The sequence below is a fragment of the Carassius gibelio genome, chromosome A1 (genome assembly GCF_023724105.1).
Source record: "Carassius gibelio isolate Cgi1373 ecotype wild population from Czech Republic chromosome A1, carGib1.2-hapl.c, whole genome shotgun sequence".
NCBI lineage: Eukaryota > Metazoa > Chordata > Actinopteri > Cypriniformes > Cyprinidae > Carassius > Carassius gibelio.
In genome coordinates this window covers 25,879,686-25,899,155 of record NC_068371.1, presented here as the reverse complement: position 1 = coordinate 25,899,155, position 19,470 = coordinate 25,879,686, and the positions used below count along the sequence as shown (strand labels likewise).

The 19,470-nt window shown below is 38.8% G+C and overlaps 1 protein-coding gene and 1 long non-coding RNA gene across 7 annotated transcripts in view; one reads left to right on the top strand and one right to left on the bottom strand.

Annotated features, from left to right (window-relative positions):
* The first annotated feature begins 2,389 nt into the window (after positions 1-2,389).
* On the top strand, positions 2,390-15,622 carry LOC128016643 (uncharacterized). The gene is made up of 3 exons (XR_008184231.1): positions 2,390-2,568; positions 2,664-2,772; positions 15,497-15,622. It is a non-coding gene; the product is annotated as an uncharacterized LOC128016643 (long non-coding RNA).
* LOC128016610 (teneurin-3) overlaps positions 9,728-19,470 on the bottom strand; it is a 281,615-nt gene continuing 271,872 nt past the window's right edge. For all 6 annotated transcript variants that reach the window (XM_052601266.1, XM_052601257.1, XM_052601279.1 and 3 more), the window contains 7 exons: positions 18,449-19,323; positions 17,514-17,689; positions 16,452-16,687; positions 15,484-15,780; positions 11,814-13,425; positions 11,574-11,704; positions 9,728-11,314 (listed from right to left, as the gene is read on the bottom strand). In XM_052601266.1, the coding sequence (XP_052457226.1) occupies positions 10,556-11,314; positions 11,574-11,704; positions 11,814-13,425; positions 15,484-15,780; positions 16,452-16,687; positions 17,514-17,689; positions 18,449-19,323 (4,086 nt within the window). In that variant the 3' untranslated portion in view covers positions 9,728-10,555. The remainder of the gene's footprint in view (positions 11,315-11,573; positions 11,705-11,813; positions 13,426-15,483; positions 15,781-16,451; positions 16,688-17,513; positions 17,690-18,448; positions 19,324-19,470) is intronic.

Here is a 19,470-nt window from a genome sequence, read left to right as displayed (position 1 = left end):
CGCTGTTATTTTCATCTCGGACTCCAATCACCTTTGTTTGGGCTTCCCAGGAACGCTGTACTTGGAGATTAATGGTTACAATTTATGTTTAACTCGGTTCCCGAAAATTATAATCCACATGTAAAACTATGTGCAGCACATTTTGCTGAGGACAGCTTCCTCAATCTCAATCAGTTTAATGCCGGATTCGCACAAAGATTATTCTTGAAAGATGGAGCAGTTCCCTCTTTGTCTGGAGAAGGCGTTGTTTATGGACCACAACCGGTAAGTGTATTTTATTATTTAAATTGGTGCGTTTAACAGTTTCTGTAACTTTTTACACAAAGGGCAACGCTGTTTAGCTTTGATAACTAGATGTTAGGGCTGTGCAAAAAAAATAGAATGCGATTTTCATGCGCATCTCGTCAGTAGAAAACGCTCCAGTGATTATATTTACATCTGCAACACATGCTCCTGCCCACTTGCTTCTCAAAACTAGCCCAATCACGTTTGCAGGAGAGCCGTGTGCGCTCAGCTGCTGTCGAATCATAACACAGGAACCGCTGGCCCAATCGGGACATGTTACATATTTCTGAAGGAGGGACTTTATAGAACAAGAAAGTCATCAGCCCGTTTTTATGACAGTGAAAACAGCGCGTCCCCTTGGAATTATAAGCTTCTATCTGACATTTTTGTCATAATTGAGTTATTCACATATTCTTATTCTGTGTCAACGTATTTACATTATGTGATCGATTTTTTAATGTTGTGTACATTATGGGACTTTTTATTTAAAAAGCAATAAGGTTCTATCTACATAGTCGAATGGAACACAAAAACTTTGAAGCTCAATATCTCAAAACTACTCGGAATGCACAGATAGGTGAATTGTGTGAAAAATACTGTGTTTTTTTTACACGCAAAACATGAACACATGTTATGTTGCACACTGTAAACACAATCAAAGCTTAAAAAAAAAAACACAAAAAACGGGACCTTTAATATACAGAAAACCCTCACATGGGCCTGTAATGTGCTCCCTCCCTGTTTCTCTTCATTTAAGCCTTGATAAAGATCTGGTCATTAGCCAAAAGCTTTGTAAGTGAAGATAAAGACAGTTCAAGAAAGTGGCTGAAATAAAATCTCTTTCGGCTTCCAAGACACTTTGATCAGAAATGCCCTCTTAGACTAAAAAGTGGAATGAACTAAAAACATGTCTTATTTCATTTGGCCCATTGTCTCCGTAAAAAAAAAAAAAAAAAACATAAACATAAAACCCTCCAGTCTAATCTATTGCATGATTTGATGTGCAGTTAGCTAATGAAATGACCTGAATGCACTATGACATTTTTAAATGAAGCACAGCAGACTTCACTTACATTTATGTGTGCTTCAGCATATGGGATGTGATGCAGAGAGCTCCCTTTGATATCCATCAAACTTGCTTCCCATATGGTTCCGGATAAAAAAAAAAACAGTAATACAGGTGGCAAATAACCACAAGGTGTTATAGCTGTGATTAAGTAAGTGTTGAACTCTTTATTTGCTTCAAGTTTAGATCTAAACATCTTTATTTCTTGATCCATACAGCAATGTCTTCAATTTAGCAACCAAATTGGTTTTGGACACACATTTTGAATGCGGTTAATTTGCATCATCTTCATAGATCAGCGCATTATGGGAAATTATCCATACTTCCATCATGGTTCCTAAACCGTTGTATGGAATAGGGATACCGCATAAATTGAGTTATTGAATGTTTTTGGTAATTCATATAGAGAAATGAAATGCAATATTTAAACATTTTAAAACTAAATTGTATGAATGAGTTTAATGTTAAATTATGAATGTTAATGTTGAATTTAATGTTATATCTGTTTTATTGTATAGTGTAAATACAAACACTGTACACACAGTAAAACTCAAGTGCAATATGTAAATTCAATTATCTGTGCATACTTTCACCATTTCTGCACTACATTTGAGGGCATTAAATCACAGCATAAAGATTCCAGTTTTAAACATGTAGTAGTTCATGTGCTCTGTGAGGTAGTTATGGATTTAACAATTTAACGCATTATTAGATAATGTGCATACCAGTATTTATGTCAGAATTTTATTTAAAATATAGACTTATTAACTTTGAATACTCATAAACTGCTGATAGAAATAAATATAATAATTTAAAAACACCGAAAAATTTATACCAAGACAAATTCCTAAGCAAAAAACCTTACTTTGATTCTATCCCTGCCTTATGTCACTCAAGCAAAATTAAATGAAACATTTATCATTCATCATTTATGAGCCACACTTCCACCTCTGGCGTTTGTTTGTTTTGACCAACAGAGGGCGCTGCTCGCTATAGCCTTGTCAAGCGTCTTCCTCTTCTAACTTGCCGCCGTTGAGATTGAGAAGGACCACAAGAAGCGTCGTGTGCTCATTATCATTTTCAAAGTAAAGTACATAATAACACGTAATCTTCCTGCTTGTAACATTATATAGAAATTACGTTCACGCTCCCAGTGGTTGCTTTCCAACGAACTGAACGGAGAACACGCACAGTGTGAGTTCACAAAGCAGATTTCAGTAAGTAATAATTACCTCAGCTGCATGGCTCATCTAATATTCACACACCTTGATATCGTTTCGGCGTCCACACAAGCCGCTCTTTTTTGTTCCAGAAAGTTATATGGAGCCCAGTGTTACGGAAGAGGGGTTTGCAATGCTTAATTTGACACTCAGAAAAACGGCACAACGGCCAGACGGAAGAGTCTGATGAAAGAGAGATTGGTAACTTTCAGACGAATAATTAATATCTAAGAGCTAAGCCTTCACCTAGGATTTATAAATGACAGCACACAGATTCCAGTTATAAATGGGCAGTAGTTTGTGTGCTCAATGAGGTAGTAACACTTCATAATATATTTAAATATTGGACAAAGCTTACCAATTATTAGAGCATTCCATGAACATCATATAATTTATAATCTATTTATCTTTGAATGTATATAATTTCTTGTTATGTTAAACTAGGTAATAGGTAATAATTACTCATAAGAATTTTGTTCATAAGGCCACTGCTTTTTAACGTTGCCTGTCAGATTAATGAAATATAAGTTGTATGTTATTATATACTACTAAATTCTAAATTCAAAATATTTTTTTTCATGTAAAGCATTGTGACCTTTTAAAAGTTCTATATTGAGAGCTTGAGATATAGGAGCTTAATGTCGTATTCTTCAAGATGATCCATGCAGTGCTATCAACCCTGGACCAGTCTCATTGGGTTTCTCTCTTAACACACTTGAGATCAAAAGAGACGTTACTCTGTTAGTGGCTCTACTGACTGAACAGTACTTTTTAAATACAGCCTACCCAATGAGTAAAAGTTTATAGCATTTGCTATGGGCTCACACATCTCTGGAATGGGGGTGTTCCCAGAAGGCTGTGCAACATGTTAACATTTATTAAATTAGCAGATGCTTTTGTCCAAAGTGACTTACAAATATATTATTTTTTTATTAAATGATAAAAGCAAGGCCTTACGGTCCTGTATAAGAAATAAAAGCCTCCCTAATTTTAAAAAGCGTGTTCACATAGCATTGTTTTGTCAACATTTTCTTTTTCTTTTCTGCTTACAGTAATGTTAAATTGACGGATCCCACACCATGTTCAGTTTTACCAAATTTGCCAAAAATGCAATCTAGTATATGTTTTGTATCTCTTAAACCACTCCGTTGGTGTTACGTTTTTACTGGATATGTAATGACCCATGTGCCCCCTTAGAGGGACAATATTAAGGTTGAATGTCTTTATATCATGAATACTTTATCTTACCCTAATCACTACCTGGCACCTAAAGCCTAATATCTCATTAAAATTCAGAAAGTGTGAGGAGGTTCTCTGAAGGCACTTAATGAATTATACTCATTTGACCTCATTTGACCACCTGCCTATAAATAAAACATGCATAGGTGATGCAGTTTTTGTATAGTCAGAATTTACATTGTTTCCTTTATGGAGTATTATGGCCTTGAGAAATTCAGTTAGAAGCTCTGGAAGTGAGAACGTCTTTATTCCTGGTCGGATATTTTTAGCTCTCCTTGCTCCAGACATTGTTTGCATTTAATTCTATTCTCACATTAGCCGTAGGTTCCCTCAGATCACACTGTAGAGTGGTTCAAAGAATAGCACCCTACAAAGCTCAAAGAATACCAGCCTACAAAACAGCCCCTACCAATAAACCAACAAATAAATAAATAAATCAATTTTTCAGATGCATGCAAACAGCTGTCCTACTGTTAAGTTTCATACTAAGTAAAAAGTTTCATATTAAGCATCCAGCCATCTGCCCCGTTAGTGCCACTTTTAAATTCCCAAAAATGAGACAGACATAATGCAAACAATCTTATGCGTTTTGTGAGGCACCATGATCTATATAAGAAAAGTTTTGCCTGCGACTCAAAGTTGGATCAGTCGTCTTATGAGAACATTGTAGGAATTCGATACCAAGGCATTGCTCAATCAAAAAAGGGCTGATGGCAGTTTGTGACTGCGCAAGCACAGTTCAGCTTAACCTGTCTGTGCTTTAAAAGAAACATTTTAATCCCGTCACAAAAAGCCAAAGCTGTCACAAAAAAGGCTTCACACTGGCTTCTATCCAGATTCCAGAAGACAGACTGCAGTGTCAACAAGGTCTGATTACTATGGCAAATTAGGATCTCCAGAATCTGTCTTTATTGACTCATTCAGCTGGAGGACGCTTGGACTAGTGACACAATGAAGTGACAAAGAAAAAAGGGGCAGCAATTGAAAATGTTTAGTTGTGCAATGCAAGTGTTCTTAGTCTCGATCAGTGATTGTATTCTGATTATGCTTCTTTGTGAAAAGTTTACCATTTTGGAAGCAGATGAGCAACTTTCTCATCCCGTCTCATTGCTTTGCATGACATGTAGAACTGTACCACCAGCAGCTGGTTTTTGCCCTTGTATTGATAATTCTGTGAAACTGACCCATGGGTGCAAACTATGGGGTTGTTTGGAGGCCTTGACCCCCATGTCAAGTCACAAAGGGTTAGGGAAATGAAAGAAATCTTTATTCTTTATGCTGTTGTGGTTGACGGTCATAGCTCTACCAGATGGCTGCAGGAAGTGTGGCACATGAATGATTTAGTCTAATATCATCCCCTTTACACGCTTAGTTTTTTTTCCTGTCCTTTTTCTTCATATTTGCTACGACACATTTCTTAATACTTGCAGTTTTTCAGGACGCTTCACAAAGTTCTCCTTACCAACTTTCAGCTTTGCATAGCAGTACATTTCGCATCCAAAATGCAATAAAACTATTAAAACTTAAAAAAAAAAAACTATTCTTGTAATGTAGTTTGTAGTAAAATGATTCCAAGTTTAGCCCACAGACTGCTGTTGGGCTCACTCTGTGAAGAATTTTGTAAAAAGTGACCTTAGTATTGAGAAATGGGTCGTATCAATTGTAAAAAAAAAAAAGGGAAATTGTTTTCCCAAAGCCGGGGGCAGCAGAGGTGCTTAGGTCTGTCATTGCTGCTTGCAACTATACTTACTTTTGATATCTAATGTTGTCAGTAACTGTCACTAACTAAAAAATATCAGTAAGCTTTATTTTTTTACGACCTACATAACAGAATGTGTGTGCACGGTTCAGATAGATAACAAGAAGCAAAAGACCTAGCATGATCGGTTTTATTTGTATCATAAAAGAAATCAGCTGTCATAGACAATGTTGTGTATAATTTGTCACACACTCAGTGAATAGCCCGAGTTGGATGTTTAGTTAGAACTGCTCTGAGGTTATAATGGAGCCCCAGTAATAAGCGCAGAGACACACTGCAGCTATTAGGCATCTCACCACGTGGCCTTGATCAGCTCTTCAGACCTTCTCATAAATGGCAAACAAAAGAGATGTGCTTGGCCTCAAAGACATGCAGCAGAAGGGACTGGAAAACCCATTACAACCGGTCAGGATTTTTTCCCCCCACAAGACTTCCCATATCCCAAAAGTGTGCTTTGTGTCTTCTGTTCGGCAGCTGCAGCTGCTGGAAACATGACCACATTTGAGATGTGGGGCCTTTTGGATGGCGTCCCACTCTGATTGAGAGCACCATGCCACTGTGAGCCTCAAACACTGTTATGGAAGCACATCTGGCCCGGGTGCTCTCAAAACAACAAAGGGGTAGCAAAGCTATTTCTCTGCAGTAAGCAATGGGCCATTGCCCATGAAATCAGAGGCCGTCTTCTGGCTCAAACCCTTTAGGCTCACTGCTTCATAAAAATGAAGTCTGACTGTAGGGCATTGCTTTACTGATACAGTAGAGAAATGAGGGGCACAGACTGCTGTGTGAGGTGGACAAGGCTTGTTAGAGGATCAGACTTATTCATTAATCTTTGGCCCTCAGTTTCAAGGCTGCTTTCAGTTGAGCTATATATCATGAAACATTCATAATTGGAGTGTGCTGTATCAAATCTGAGACACTTTTCTCCCCATCAATTCTAAAATATATGGATAATTGATAAATTATTCAGAATCACCAAACCGTGAAATGAGTGGTTTCACGTACATGCTCTCCGTGTAAGGAATAATTTCATATTTATTATCCTGACAAGCTTTGTTTTGTAATGCTAATTTTTACTTTCCGTTTTATCTGTTCTGTCGTGAATATTGAACTGATATTCAATTAAATGACATTTAATCATTTGGCGGATGCTTTTATCTAAGCGACTTGCATTGTATTTCAAAGCATACCATGTCAGTCCCATGACATTGGCATTGTATAGCACCATACTCTAATGTTTGAGCCAAAGGAATGAAATTAGAAAAAAATTACAGCTTTTCTTTGCGTTTTAGTGATTCGCAAACATTTCAAGTTCCATTTTTTTTTTTTTGTAAATAGTAATGTCATTCCAATCCTGTATGCATAGAAAAATATAAAGATTAGGAACAACAAAAGAGTGGGTGAATCACAAAGTTAGGGATTGTAACAACCATAAAGGCACATTTTCATTCATATCAATATTCCTGACCCTTTCGTTTCTTTACTGTCCCTTTGCAGATCTGTGAAAATACCTAGCATCTAAAAAACATACAAGCGTCACAGTAGTGATATTATATTGAAAGTAAATTTTGAATCTTTTTTTGGTGGCGTATATTTCCTGGGTCACAATACTTCCCACAGTTTGAGAACCACTGTTCTATTGCATTCCTCTGCTCAGTCGCTTAATGAGTTAAAATATGTGGCCACATTTGGGTAATGAACTAATAAATACACAATTTTTTGAATACTACATTTTATTTTTATGATTGATCTCTGTGGAGCAGTTAACATGTTGAAGATAAAAGGTAATGAATCCAGCAGTGACCTAGTTTAGATTACATCAAAATTGCACTTTAATTGCACTCTAAACAGACGTGTCTATCAAATGGAAATCATGAGCTTTTTTTTTCTGAGATGCTGCGTGGCTATAAAACAATACAAAAGCAAAACTGAGCAAAAAAAAAAAAAGAAAAAAAAAAAATGACATAAGAACATCAGTAATACAACATTCCCTAAATCCTCATTACAAATGAGGGATTGCAAGATAAGTTATTGAATTTACATGTAAAATCACTTCAGTTTGTAGTAACTGTTCGAAACAAGTTTGTAAACCAGATAATACAAAATACACAAAATGTAGGCTGTTCAAAAAGCAAAGTAATTTAACAAAAAAAAAAAAAACAATGGTCGATTTGTCGCAGTAGCAACAAAGCTAATCACACACAGCATTTTTATATTTTCAATTTTCAGACAAATTCAGTCACACAAATGCACATATTTTAGGTTGACCAAATCCCACATCAGATCAGATCTGATATGAGAAAACATTACTGTTAAGTGACTGTAAACTGTCTGATGATAATGGCATTTATTTGAAAGTATTTAATTAAATACTGATGATTTTCTGTACAGGCATCTTTCCTTTTAATTTAGGAAAAAGAACCACCAATTTTTACAATTTCCCTCAGATCAGACCAGAGATGTGATGACTGCAATAATGTATAATGTAGAGGCATCATCTTCAGCATATACATTGTAGTGCAAAGGAATATCAAAACGGACCACGTTACATATTGGCACTAATAAGGAAAAATCTGACCTTCCTTTGATTTGTTGGGTTTATACTCTATAGTTCTGGGTTTTTATAAGAATATTTTGACAATTTTGACCAACAAATGTTGAAAATTGTAAATTGTTCATTCACACTGATTGAAGGGCTCCTGAGTACAATGACCACATTTACGCAAACAAATGACTGTATCGCAGACAATCTGTGTAGATCCTTTAGGGCAAACACTTTGTTAATATTGCAGTGGTTCTTGTTCTGGTTATTACTAGTGTTTTAAGAAGTACTCACTTTTAAAAAAAAGATCTTTTCGGGGGAAAAGTTCACCCTATCAACAAGCTCAGACCCTCTTCGATTAGTCAGTAACTGAGAATCCCAAACAAAAAACCTCACAGATCCAAAGGTGGGTAAAATCCCCTTCAGACCTCCATTCACTCATGAATAGAAAAATAGGCTCCACCATACAATTACATGATTGATTTAAAAACGTTTCATAGGAAAACAACAAACTAATATGCAAACAATATTTTCTCATTCACTAGTCAGAACATTTTAGTTTATACAATCTTTAAAAAGCCTATACAAAAACAGTATCTGAAGGAGGCAGTCCATTTAGGCATACAAATTATTTTTTTGTCCTTTTGGGGTGACTTCTGATCACTTAAATGTTTGTGGTGCTCTTAGATGAATACATTTGTTGTCAAATATTTTAAAGTAAAATAAATTCTAAATCAATCTCCATGTGGCTGATGGTTGAATTCTCTTTTAAGGTAACTGTTCAATTCTTATTTAGTGCTCAGTACATTTCAAAATTTCTGCTTTAGCACTTATTTCAGTCACATAAATGTAACCCCATGGAAATGTATTTATTTATTTATTTATATCTGGCATTATAACATGATCATAGAACGATATCTGTGTTCAGTGGGAAAAGCCTCACTTTCTCTGCTGTCTAATGACCCCTTTGTTTCAAGAGAGTTTGAGTGTTTCTTCTGGTCAAAGGAGTTTTAATTATGGTTAAAATGGAGGGATATAAACTCCTTGCAAGTTATTTCCCCCCATGCTGCCAATGACAACATATTAATGCTAGTGTGATGTATCCATCTAAAACATTAAAAAGAGCGGAAAGTTTTTGAAATAATCTTGTCTCTGGATAGAAAGCGAGGCTAAAGCTTTAACTTGTAAATGTGTACAGAAAGTCTTTAAAAGCTTTAAGCTTGAAACTCATTCCAATTGAGGACTGAACAATACCATGACATTACTGTAAATGAATCATTTCTGGCAAATTACTAAACCCTTTTTGGGTTTTTAGTATTTGATTGTAGTATTTACTTATTTAAAAACTGAAAAACAGCTACTCTAAACCTATTGTTGATTATAGTGGCAGTAACGCCATGAAACCACTGAATGCATTTAGACAATCTGAAAAAGAGAGCAATAGAAATAAAACAAATGGCAACAATCAGTTTCAGAGGATGGAAAGAGAAGAAAAACAGTGTTGAAGATTCAGTGACACAGTACAGCTGATTTTATTTCAGTTAGCATTACCACAAATTTCGATAAAATATTAAAATTCATGAGTATAAACAGTAATGCATGACAAGACAAAAAAGTCTCAATATTTGTAAGATTTTATTTTTATGTATAAACACTGTACATAAATTACTTTCTCTGCGACTAATGTTGTTGTACGGATAAGTGGTGTTTTTTTTACTTAAAAAAAATCCATAAAGGTATTCTAACATCTCTTGTCAAAGTACTGGTCAGTTATGAGATATATATTTATATATTTTGTTCTGCCAGTTTCCACTCTATTCACCACCTGGTTTGGTTCAGGAATGAGAGAGTGACCAGGAATGAGTACACTCAGTTTTGATTATATGAACCACAGCTGTGTCCCTTAAGAAACCCAAGCAGAAGAGAAATCATCAACTAGCTCAGTCTTGAAACCCCAGTCCTCACTAGCCGACAAAACATGTTGCTGAGAATAAGGACAGTACAAACCACTGAATTACAGTCACTGCTTTGCAAAAAGGCATTATATTAGTTCATCTGGATACAGTTCTCTTTGCATGTAAACGCATTTGCCTTTTTTTCTCTCCATTTTATCACTGACCAAGATACCTTTTAAGTTTTATATATATAAAAAAGACAAAAAAACAATCATTATTGAGTTTTTTCTTGGGTAGCTCTTTTAGAGAGTCCATTATCCATTGCAATAATGTTAACAAATATGTAGAATGGGGGTGTGTTTAGTCAATGAGAGGAAGTGCCTCAGGTATTTTTTGTATAACTGCATTGTGTGTGGCACTTAGGCACAACTCTTCACTTCTCAAACAAAAACCCTTTCCCTTTAGTCTCTGGGAGTGTGTACATGGGAGAGAGGAGCTTGTGGAACAGAAGGGCATTAGTCTGATGAACAGTCTGTGCTTTGCAGACTGTTACCTCTTCCCAATCTCGCTCTGCCTTAGGAACTGGACATTGTTGGCACTGTCGGCCAGTTCAGGGTACTGCTCCACTGATAGTACATAGTAGCCATCATAACCCAGCACCTTCCCAGAGCTGAGCAACTGCCTCTTCTCCCCCTCTGTCCAAAGACGCACTCCCTCCTCTCCGTCACGTACACGTTGCTGCTCCCGTGCCCATGCACTTGACAGTGCCCTCTGGCGTGCCTGCTCTAGGACACGTGCCTTCTCCTCATCCAGTGTCATGCCATAGCGCACATGTAGAGCCAATGCGCCATACTGCAGCTCCACATCTGCGAAGCGACGTGTCCGTCCATTGACCACAGTGGTGGACTGTGACACTGTTACGTTGACACCATTTTCTAGACTCTTGCGACCGCTGGTGAGTCGCAAGGCACCCAGGTCACTCTCAGGTAAGCTGGTCTTTATGAAGTAGTGCGTATCGCGGCCTTCCACTGTGAAGTGCAGATCCTCTAAATAGAAGGCATTATTGAGGACAGTGGCCACTTTAATGCAGTCCTCATTTGCTATGTTCAGTGCATTGGTAGCCACCTGGCCCTTGCTGGTAATGGCAAGCATCACACCTTTACCAATGAGGGATTTGACTGTGGCAAACCACAGCCAAGGTTTTTCACGGCTTGAACATCGTCTGCTTAACTGGATCTCTGGCATCCTCTCAAAAGACAGGAAAGCCTTGGCCTGCCTCATAACCTCCTGCTGGACCCCTGAGATGGACTAAAGTAAGACATAAAAGACAAAACACATACTCTAATTATATATCTGGACATATTTGTAAACACTGAATATCACTTGAATGAAACCAGCCAATTAAACGGGTTACTAAGGCAGTGAATGTGATTCAGGATTTAATCAATCCCATGATATGCAGAGTAGTCAAATGGTGCTATTTTTCATTGCATTATTTTAAACTACTAAAGCAAATGATCCAGCCAAGTAACTTATGTAGGACAGAAGATGACATTAGACTGCATACCGGTAGGTCGTCCCATAGTTGACTCTTCCTCATTTCCAGTGAGGGTTGGGTAAGGTCAAATTTAGGGATAGGAAATCCTGGGATGACATTATGCAGGTGAAAGCCAAATGTCACCAGCCAGATGTTGACATCTATGAATGAAAGAACAGAAATTGTAAGAAAAAAAAAATTCACAAGCTGTCTGATAAAATCCTACAAATAAAAGACTAATATAGTATGCCAAAAGGATCCTCTCCTCACCTGTGACATACTCCTTGACCTCATGCACCTTGCTGATGGGATTATTATTGCGGAACATATACAAGTTGAAGGGAGCTGGGTCCTTTCCCACCCTGGTCCAGGTGCTTATATCCGGGGTGGTCCAACGGCCAGCTTGAATGTCATAGTCCCGCTCTCCAAAGTGCAGCAATCTTGTCAAAGGGTCATATAGGCCACCATGGAATCCAATAACCAATTGAAAGTCAGGGTTAGAGTCAAAATAGATCTCCCCATAAGCAGTATATTGCACCTGCTTGAGGAGAAGCCCATTGCTGCTGAAGACTGCGAGTGGTGTTCCTGTGTTGTCACAAGCAATGTAAAACTCCTCACCACTGCTAATTTCCATGGCAAACAGATGGCCTTGTAGGTCATAGTAGAGAGAGGTGATTTCAGAGCTGGAGTGGTTGTAGACGTGGGTAATGCGAGTTGGGTAGTTGAGGTCCGCATAGAAGAACTGAAGGTGCTGGCCCAGAGTGTTGCGAGAAGCCAGGCGTCTTCCTAGCCCATCATAGCGGTACTGGATGGTCCAACCACTGGCTTTACTATGCACTCGAACCAAGAGGCCCTTTGAGTTGTACTCAAAGATCTCCACACCCCTTTGGCGCAGAAAGCCATCTTCATCCATACGATATTGCACGTCGCCCAGTCGTGTGATGCGGTCCCGTAAGTCATAGCGGAGGGGAGTGAGTCGTGCACTGTTGCCAGGGTTCAGCAGGTGTAGATTGCCGTTCAGGTCGTAATTATACCGCCACATCATTTTCTCATTCAGGTAGACTGTCTGCAGCTGCCCATCTACATCATATTCATAGCCATATTTGGTAGTGTTGGCAAAAGGGCCGATTTTTATTTCTCTTTTGGTGACACGGCCCATGTTGTCATACTGGATAGTAATCCAGTACATGAGGGAGCGGAAGATTTCGTACTGGATCTCCTTGATGCGACCATGGACGTCAAAGTGCTTTGTATAGGTCATGACAGCTGTTGATATGATCTGGTTAATGTCGTAATATATGACGCCGAATTTCCCAAACTGCTCAACCTTGCCAGAAATGTCATCAAACTGATAAAGATCTATGGGAAGGGGGGTCTCGTTGATGACTCCTTGCATGCTAGTGACTCGGAAGCTATTGTCATAGGTGTAGTCAAAGCGGGCGTTGACCATGCCGTCCTCACTGAAGCGGAATATCTGCCGGTCCACCAGTGGACCTATCTGTCGATATCTGATAGAACAAATGAAACCCTCACTCTGTAGGTTGACAGTTTTTAGCACACCTGCTGTCTCATCATAGGTGAAGCTGACCCGTGTGCTGTCATATAGGATCTCGGACAGCTTGTTCTGTCTCCGATATTTATAAAGGACACGCCGGCCAGTGCCCAAATGTGCCACCCGCAAGAGCTGGCCATCCTCACTGTAGTCCACGGTAACTGAAGCATTACTTTCAGGTGGATTGTAGATGTTGCGGTAGTAGCCAACAGAGCGGATAGTTTGCATGGTGTGACGGGCCACACTTGGCATAGTGATGGCGGAGAGTCGATCCTGCAGATCATAATCAAAGATGTACTGCCGCTGGCTGTGTAAAAGCAGCACCATAGACTGTAAATCAAAAGGTGGGAGAGATGAGAAATTAACCCAAACAATTAATTACACTTTCATGGATTTTCTTACATGCTATTAAAATGCAAATGGTGGGTAAAAGCAGGTATTAATGCTCCATAGAGAGATTATTTCTTTGCCTAATTGAGTTCTTCATAACCCTCAAGCTTCTAAATGCAGGTCTGTTGAATGTGCATTGCTGCATAAATCTAAAACGATCTGCAGTTTTTTTCTGCACTGGCTTTAACCTCATGATTTGCCCATACTTATCACAATAAGGTGGGTTGAAAACTGTTTTTGTGCTTTGCATATTGTGGAACTTGGAGCATCAAATAAGTAGAAGGGTTTTTAAAATCTGGATCTGGAGGTAAACAAAGTCAGCAAGTTGTCTGAGTTATGAATGACTGAGGCCTCATTATTCTGTGTCTGTTTTGGGTCTTTTTGGACAATGTGAGAGGTGAGCTAAAGCAAAGGATGATAAATAAGTGTTTCTCGCTGTGGGCTTAAGAACTGACATCCCCAAAGCTGCCACATCACTCCATGTATATTCATGTCTTTGCTGGTAAAATAAGCTCAATGACTGACTGACATCTGCAGATTTTGAGGGCTATTCTAAGAGGCTTCTCCATCTTGGGGAATTGCTGCAGTGAGTGTCTACCTTTGAGCAGCCTTCACCTTGTCATCCATACTTGGACAGACATTATTCTAGTTCCCTAGACATTTCTGGTGGCATATGTTTGATATCCTCTCACTGGTCACGGTACCTGCATATGTGGCAGGCGTCGGAAAGACAGGCTACCCATGCATATTTAATCTACACATTTGCACACAGTGGTTTTTCTTTTCACAAAACTTTTGTGGTTCCAGCTGAGAGCTCTCTTGGAGGAAACTTCCTTTTTCATCTAACTTATAACTTCAACTCTGTAAAAACCTTACAATTCATAATATTTGAATGTCCACAAACAAAAATTTCCTAAGAAGGTGAGTATTTACAAGGCTTTAGCAAACAACAGCGAAAAATGGTGTGATCTCCAGTAAAGTAGGGTTTGAGGTGCAAGTTTTTCTTTTCATATCACTCTTTTGTGTCTTTCTCTATTGTATCATTAGGTTGAGCTCAAACCATGAATTTTCCCTGTGGTCTCATTTTGAGACTGTAACTTTGTCTACGAGACCTTACTAAGCCTTTTCCCTTGCTAGAAACACCCACAACATCCAGTTTCTCTGCCTCTCGGCACACATCAGTTTCTGGAGTCTATAAACCCTCACAGAAATTTCTGACCCCTGGATAACTAAGTGTCTCTGTTATAGCTATTTCTCTCAGTTTTCTGTAGACCAACAAGCTTCATGTTTGCACTGCTGACAGTGATAATGGTGTACTTTGGGAGACCCAATTCAAACGGAGTAACCATCAGTAAATCTCATTTATGGTGGAGCACTGCGGACACCTTGAACTTTTAGAAAAAGTTCACCCAGCAGGGTTGCCAGTTTTTCACAACAAAACCTGTCCAATCGCTTCTCAAAACTATCCCAAAACTAGCCTCTGAGTAGGGTCCCCCATTAAAATTCGCATTCTAGGGGCCAATATTATGTTATTGGGTTCGCTTCAACCTGTAGACATGAAACAAAACCCGTGGCAACAATGTTAAAGTAGCCCAGTTCCACACGGAAAACTGCTGACTTGGCAACACCATCTCCCAGACATTACTCATTCCCATTTTGTTTCTGACATGAAACAAAATTATTAGGCAGAATATCCAAACTGCACTTTCACACAAGAAAAATAGAAGATTTATGTTTAGAAACTCAAAAAAGGCCAATGCATTTTTTCATCTCAATTTGTGGCAGTATATAATGGTGTGTTTCACACAAGGAATTTAATAATTTTCACATACTGTCAATTAATTAAAATCTGCACAATATGTGAATTCAGACTATTTTAACATCCCTGCAAAAATATCCCATGGAAATTTCTGACAATAAAGCAACACATATTCAACACACCACAGCAAATCTGATATAAAAGGCCTCCCTACTATTGGAAAAATTTACAATTCTCACCTTGTCCAAATAGGTGTAACTCCAGGTTTTGCCGTCTGCAAAGGTTCTGGAGACTATGCGTCCCTGGCTGTCATATTCTACCCTCTCGACTGTGGGGCCTCTCTGAATGCTTGTGACCTGACCAGTGCCAGAATAGGTGAGATTGACAGACATCAGCTTACTGCTGGGCACCCACAGTGTAGGATGACCAGAGGCATCATACATAATCTTCAGAAGGAACTTTCGATGATCGTCATATATTTTCTCTGTGCGCAGTGAGCGGTCATAATCCACAGACAGCAGGTTTCTACCGTTGACCTTTATGATAGGAAAACAGAATATTTATATTGATTATAACATTCATTGCTAGCAACATGTATCATATTTTTTTGTTAGAATTGATTTCCCTAACTTCAGTTACATTTGAAGACTGAACAGAAATTGTATGCAAACGGGTCAATAACACTTTTTTATTTTTAAATCTCTCCCTCTCTCTCTCTCTCTCTCTCTCTCTCTATCATTTAGAACATTAAATGATATCCTATTTTTTACAACTCAGAGGCCAAATGCCAAAGCATTTTCCCATATAAGAATCAGGGTTACTTTATTGATGCGCTGAGATGACTTGCTTCTTTTGTGCTACAAATAATGAAGGAGAACAACAGCAAACAACAATAAAATAGATAAAAATTAGAATTTAGAAAATATATAGTCTGGTTCATTGATCGAAACTGATGACTAGACACAAAATCCTTTTCTTCTGCCATTTTCTAATATGTGCCTGTTGGTTGCATAATGTACGAATCCTATATTTCAGTTTTTATAGAAATAATGTTTTTTTTATTGCCCATAATTTACAACTCAAATTGTTCAAGCCAGAAAGGGTTTAATGATAGTGTATTATACAGATGTAATGTATTATTCTGACCACACTAGTAAACACATGTAATCAGAGAGACTTCTAAATGACACTTTTTTTTTTTACATACCCTGAGTTTCCTGCCGAATACTACGACTTTCCCCCTATTCTGTTCTTTTCTGAAGCGCCACTCCACCAAGTTCTGTCCATTCTCTCCAGGCAGTGTCATGTTTCTTCTGGCCATTGTCGGGTTGGATGCACCCGCAAGAATATGAGGCTCAGTCTGGAAGTGAGAGTCCATTCCATTGGCATAGATGACCCTCATAGAGTTATCATAGCCCACCTGATAGCTGTTTCTTAGTTGATCTATGAGGAAAACAAAAAGAGAGTGAAACGAGATCTAGTGGGGGGAAAAGCATGAGAAGAGGACTTAATGGGGATTATGCTAAGACTGTGAATTCAGTGTGTCAGAATCACCACCTTGATTTTTGTTCTCAAGTATTTGGTTAGAAAAGGATTTGTAAAAATAAAACCCTATGAGACAGACATTAACCTCTTTGTGCAGCAACAAGTATAAATAAAGAAATCTTCTTTAATCTAATTAGATTCCTTTCAATCTAATGCCTTTTGTCAAATTCACATTTTGTTACCATATTGCTGCCTGCTTTCTCATTCTATAAACCTGAAGTGCGTAATTTCTGCATCATCAAACAGAATCACTTTTTAAGCAGGTTTCCCCATCTGAAACCGGTTGGAAAAAGGGACAGTTTGGTCCCAAACTCAGGCCACTGGCTGAGCCAGATGTTTTGATAGTGCCACACTGTTTATACTTTTGATGCAAATCAACCAACAAATGGATTACTTGTTGTCTCTACATATTAAGCAGGGTTAAGGCTATTAAAAGTATTTTAACACTTTAGCTTTAAAGTGCGCTATGCAGATTTGTATTATTTCAGAGCCCAGTTGTCCAGTGTGTTGTGGTGCTGTGATTATAGTGAAAACTATAAATTACTATCTGACAATTTTACCCCAAGGAATGAGTAATGAGTGTTTGGTCATTAATATTGATTTAACCTGTGAGTTACAGCTTGATTACAATGTGGAACATTTCCAAGACTTAAAGCAACGGGTCAGTTTATAGATCCATCGGGGTCTTTGATAATAATGATAATACAGCAGAGACTTTCCGCACCTTGAACTAATGTGTAAAAAGAATCAATGGAGGAGAGGTTGGTGGTGATGCTGACATCGTCATCCCGTCCTGAGGTCTCAATGTCCACCGTTAGGGCTCTGTCCATCTCCCCAATTAGACTGGTAATAACCCCAGTGGGGAATGTCACATTTGTCAGACGTCCCTCGCTGTCATAGCTGCAAACCAAAAATGCCATTAGAACACCTTTTGCAATTGGACCTCATTGATGTGCGGTGAGCAGTTCACATTATGCAATGAAATTAAGCAGACTAGCATGCATGTACTACAGTTTGGACTCTGACTTGTTTGAGTCCTTGGAAATCTTTGTATATATGCTTTCTGACAGAGGTCAAATGGACAATCTGATTTGCGTACACGAGTCAAGAAAATTAGAATGTGGAGACCAACTTGAATATATACGTTTACTTTTAACAAATGCTGGCTAGTTCAAGTTGCTTTGCACACCCTCAACTGGCCTGGGGACATTTCTATATAAAATGGGGATTAATCCTTACAAACATAATAACATTAAAAACATAACTCATTGAAGTCACAATCATTAAGACTTTGAGGTTATGGCAGGGTAGGTACACAGACAGTGTCCAACATGTTGACCAGAAGGACCTACCCCAGACTGGCATTATGCAAAACCTTCTGGTACACCACCAGCTAGAAAATGTCATACAAATTCATTTAGCATTTTCACCATGCTCTAAATAGCATGTGGTGAAAGAAATTTTAGGTTTTATAACTACAGGCTACTCTTTTGTTTAAGGAGAAGACTTAGAGAAGCATTTAATCCTATAGCAGGAATGTGCACTGCAACAACAACTGCAAAAAACTATTCAAAATGTCAAAACTGCATATCTTAAAAAAATAAAAAGGTTTAGAGATGTGCTCTGGTACAGTGTAAAGGAACTGATAGAAGCACTCACTCATAAAATGTGGTCCAGCCAATTTGGATGCTCTTGGTGGCTAGCAGGCCGCTGTTTCCATGGTAGGTGAAGAGCACCAATTCCTGCCCCTGTGCTGTGAGGGTCTTTAGCCCTCCATTTGTACCAATTGTCAGCCAAATAACCTGGTTGTCAGGGGCAACAATACGCACTGGCATTCGATTGGGGTCACGACGAACCCGGAGCGTATTTCCACTGCTATCTGTTACAGCAGTGATATCATCCTCATTGCTATAGCTGAAGTTGTACTTGTAATCACCAGTGACCAAGCTCATAGTATACTGATGCGTTCCATTGGAGTCAAACACATAGAGTTCTTGAGAAGCAGGTGATGCAACTTCATAAAGACCCAAAGAGCCTTGGGGAGGTCGATTGTGACGTATTGCACGGATTCGAATGTTTCCCAGGTCAGCTACGTAGAGCGTTCCATCAGGAGAGACCACCAGAGAGGAAGGAGCATTTAGCCTTGCGTCTTTGGCATACCCATCGCCTGTCTGGTAACAGTCACAGTTAGCATCATTCTTGCAGTCGCAGTCTGAGGGTGCTCCTGCCAAGTGAGAAATCTCGCCATCCGTGCTGACTTGTCTGATGCGGTTAATCTTCTTTTCATCTGTCTCAGCAATATAGAGTACACCGCTGTAGGAGAGAGCGATGGCTGTTGCTCCTTCTAGAGTGGTCTGGATGGCACGCTTTCCCATGGTATACTCGATGCCTGGCACCTGGCAATGCATAGGTCTGCCTGCCACAATGCGCACCTGCCTGTTCTCGGTTATCTGTAGTACAACGTTGTTGTCAAGCACATAGATGGAGTTGTCCATAGGGTTGATGGCCAGGTCTGTAGGCCACTCTAAACGCACCTGGAGAGAGGACAGATCAAATAGGGAAGTGGATCACTTATGGAAACTTCCATAGGTATACACACAGACACAAACAAGTTAATACATCTCCTGCCTGCTCTCTCACTCTGTGCACAGTTGATGCTTGGGTCTGACACTGATGAAGAA